This window comes from Eptesicus fuscus, chromosome 7 (genome assembly GCF_027574615.1).
Source record: "Eptesicus fuscus isolate TK198812 chromosome 7, DD_ASM_mEF_20220401, whole genome shotgun sequence".
In the NCBI taxonomy this organism is placed as follows: Eukaryota; Metazoa; Chordata; class Mammalia; order Chiroptera; family Vespertilionidae; genus Eptesicus; species Eptesicus fuscus.
Genome location: NC_072479.1, coordinates 12,046,161 through 12,050,314, shown reverse-complemented (window position 1 = coordinate 12,050,314; position 4,154 = coordinate 12,046,161). Strand labels below are relative to the sequence as shown.

Here is a 4,154-nt window from a genome sequence, read left to right as displayed (position 1 = left end):
ACAACAGTCACAGAAATTCCAGAGTAATTCTTGTCAACAGGAACTGCTGAAAGTGAAGAAAGAATGAATAAGAATGGGTTCACAGTTTCAGTGCTGGTAACTTATTATTGAGTTCATGTTTACAAAATCAGGTTTCTTCCCAGCAAAACCATGTAAAATATTTCCACTGGCACGAAAGAGACTGTGTTCTGTTAGATACATGTAGTATTGAAAAATCTACCTTGACATTAAAAAAAAAAAAAGTCTAGAAAGAGTAACTGCATTTTCCTCAATAACTCAGTTTTATTTTAAAGTCCAGGTAAGAACTCTGGGACCAGTTTACTTTCTATAACATCATGGCCATGTCAGATCCCTTCCTTTTTGACCCACCATCAACCTTCCAAACAAAATATAAAGCAAAGACCCTCCAAATAAAATAGAAAACAAATCCCCCACTCCTAAACAACGACAAAATGTTGAGCAAATAACTCAACAATTTTTTAAAAAGTGTGAAAACACTGGTAACATCATTTTCACTCCAATCACTTAACTGATCTGGATGAAAGTCTCACGAATGCTGTGTTTCTGTGGCTCCACAGCGAATCCAGCATAAGGACTTTAAGGAAAGCCTCCGGCCCGTTCGCCAGGCAGTGGGCGTGCTTGGTAGATGCAGCATTGGGTGAGCAGCGTCCTGTCAGTGGAAGGCTGCTACACATCGCTGGGTGACCGCGTTCTCTGGGAGAGGCTGGGTGGGATGCAGCCGCAGCAGATGAGGCAGAGGGCTTTCTGGATCTCTTGGTTTCTGAACGCGTATATGACGGGGTTGAGGATGGAATTGTAGGTGGCGGGCAGGAGGGTGGCGTAGGTGTAGATGGAGGGGTAGGTGTAATCAGCTATCAGGGAATAGAGGGTAAAAGGCATCCAGCAAGCAGCAAAGGTCCCCAGGATGATGGCCAGGGTGGAGACCCCTTTCCGGGTGGTCACATAGTGCGAGGTGGCCAGGAAGTGGTGCTGCAGGGCTATCTGGTGGGCGTGCCTCATGACGATCTTGCAGATCTGGATGTAGAGCTGAAGCATGAGCGCGAACAGGAAGAGGAAGGAGATGGAAAGGATGGCCGCGTTGTTCTTGGTGAGAGGCCGGACCACACTGCAGGTGGACTCGTCTCTGAGGCAGTTCCAGCCCAGGACGGGCAGCAGTCCCAGGCAGATGGAAGTCCCCCAGAGCAGGATCAGCATGACATAGGTAAGCGTGACTGTCCGCTCCGAGTGGTACGTCAGAGCGTAATACAGGGAGAGATAGCGGTCCACGGTGATGGCCAGCAAGCTGCAGGCAGAGGCAGAGAAAGAGGCGACAATGAGTCCAATGGTGACCAGCCTGGTGGCTTCCGACTGCAGCAGGTAGGCAAACACGAAATGGATGATGAGTCCGATGCCGGCCAGCAGGTCTGCCAGAGCCAGGCTGCCGATCAGCAGGAACATGGGTGCGCGGAGGCCGGGGTTATGGAAGATGATAAGGACCACGATGGCGTTTTCACAGGAGATGAGCGTTCCTGAGGTACACAGGACAATGTCCCAGGGGTTCACCACGAGCTCCGGCTCCGGCTCCACACCCGGAACCTGCGAGGAGGCGGCCGCTGACACGTTCTCCACAGCAGCTCCGGCATCTAAGTAATCCCGGAGCGAGCCGCTGGCATTGACCTTCGGGTCTCCGTTCATCTTAACCCCTGTCCTCTCCAACAGAAAGACAGTCTTTTAATGGACAGGCGCGGCAGGGCGACGGTCCCAGGTCATGCAAAACTACACGAGAAGAAAGCCAGCCCCTCTTCACACACTGCTATCCAACGCCACAAGCTCCGTGGTTTGAAACTCACTGTGGAAAATGCCCCGTGGCATTGGGGAAAACACGGGAAAGGGCCTCAACACACGGCCGCCAGGGAGGCAGGCCCCCAGGGACGGCGCGGCGGGTGTGCCGAGGTGCGGGAGACACACTCCATCCTCTCCCGCAGCCAAGAACGCAGCGACTGGCCATCTGGCTGCAGGAGCACCGCGCCGGCCGCAGCCGCGGTCCAGAGCCTGGCTCAGCCCGATGGAGCATTTAAACCGTCCGGCTCCATGGAGCTCCCACCCTCTAAAACACAGCCCCGGCGCGCGTGCACACACTCATCCACACCCCCAGCCGGAACAAAGAGGGGTCCGGACTTCCCCCCATGTGCACGAAAGGCCGGTGGGAGAACGGGAGGTGTGGAGACAGGCACACAGACACACAGACAAACCGACCGGCTGATGCTCAGACTGCAGCCGCTCCCCTAGCGGCAGGGACGGGCGGCGGACGCGACGGGGACAGAGAGGGCGCTGGGCCCGCGGCCCGCGGGGGCGAGGGTCGCCTAGGGGGTCACCTTGGCGCGCGCAGGCCGAGGGGGCTCCTCCGGCGCGTCCGTGGCGCGCCGCGGCTCGGGTCGCAGGTGGGGCGGCGGCGGCGAGGGGCGGCGGCCGCGTGGGAGGGGCGGGAGGCCGGGGGCGCGCTCGGCGCCAGGTGAGCCGCGGGCGCCAGGTGAGCGGGGAGCTGGGCTCGCGCCCGGCCTCCCCACCCGCCCGCCCGCCGGGCTCGAATGCGCCCGCACGCGCGTGCGCCCGGCCCCGCGTCCGCCCTGCGCGCTCCCGCACACTGGAGTCCGGGCTGCCGGCGCGCGACCCCACGGGCAGGAGGCGGCGTACCCCATGCGGGGAGAGCCCCGCACCGCCCTCAGGGAGGGAAAGAATCTGGAGGTGGAGAAATGCACCCTCACCCTCCCGCTCCCTGCCCGCCGCCCGCATCCCACTCCCGCTGGCGTCCCAGGCTGGCACGCACCGGGCGGGCGGGGGCGGGGGAGCGCAGCCTGGGAGCCGCGTGACCTATTTCATTCCTGAGGTCTCCCTGGAGAGTCCCAGTCTCCAGAGGCCACTTCTCCCCGCCTTTCCCTAAACTGCTACCTACATCCCTGGTCAAAAGAATTGCTTAGGGTGGTATTCAGGATTCACAGCAGCGTTTGGGGTGCACAGGACAGAGAGGCAGAGCTTAAAGCAGCAACACGCGCGGTCACCTATTCTAGAATTGCCCTCGACCACATTGCATCCCCATTCCACAGGGGTCTCCTTCGTAAGTGTGTCCTGGACCCGGTTCATTAGTCACTGTTCCCCGGAACATTTGCCTAACTGGCTACAGGGTGCGGCCATGGACCTCATCATTAGTTCCATCAAATGGCACTTATGAAGTGCGCCTTGAGCTGTGTTTTCGGGTGGAAATCATTTACTGAGTTCCTGCAGAAGCTGCCTGCGGATGCTGGCCCCAAACCAATTCATTTAGGCACTGGAGTAACAGTGTTAATTTATTTTTCCATTTTAACACATCAATAGGTTCTAAAATTAAAAACCTGATAGTGGGCTGCTCTTGTGAGACTATTTCTCCTCTGGATACAAAAAACAAGGCACCTAATAGATCTTAAATTTAAAGATGAGTTCCCAGTTTAAAGATGCGAGAAGGAAACGGCATGATATTCTGGTCTTCCCCTGTCAGCAGTGAAGGTTTTTCCAACTACCTTTCTTCACACTCACTGAAGGGCTCCTGTACAGGAGAGATGGTCTGCAGGACACAGGACCCCAAACTCCGCCCGTTTTCCTCTGATCGCCCCGCCTCCCCCTGGAGCTCACTGTCCTTTCTTACCCCAGCCTTGCAGGCTCATCCACCTTAACATCCCCTTCTCCCTTCTCCTCGCCCATCAATCAACTCTAGCCTCAGCAAGATCTCTTCAGGTCTCCTCTCCCTGCATGCCAGTTCTCAACTACAAATCAGTAGTTTGGGGGTTGGGTCCAGATTCTGCGTTTGCAGCCCTCTCTCCCAGTGATCATAATGATGCTGGCCCATGGACCACACTTGGAGAAGCAAGGTTCTAGGGAGTTTTAAGAATAGCTTGTACCTGATGGAGAGTCATCAGACACCTGTGCCTGTGGGGAACCATGCTAATGCTGGGCGTGCCAATGCAGTAAGATGGGGTCCCTCTACTCATAGACATATGTAAGGTCTGGGGGTGACAGACACATACAACCACAATGACACCAGGCAGCAAATGCTGTAACGAAGGGAAGTACATCTTCCTCTCCAGTGCTATGTGCTGAAGCAAAGCACTTGTAGGAAATAG

General features: G+C 56.4%; 1 protein-coding gene across 1 annotated transcript; it reads right to left on the bottom strand.

Moving 5' to 3' along the window:
* Positions 1–687: 687 nt before the first annotated feature.
* On the bottom strand, positions 688–1,695 carry GPR12 (G protein-coupled receptor 12). The gene has a single exon (XM_008153371.3). The coding sequence runs from the start codon at positions 1,693–1,695 to the stop codon at positions 688–690; it is 1,008 nt and encodes a 335-aa protein (XP_008151593.2).
* Between the last annotated feature and the right edge of the window lie 2,459 nt (positions 1,696–4,154).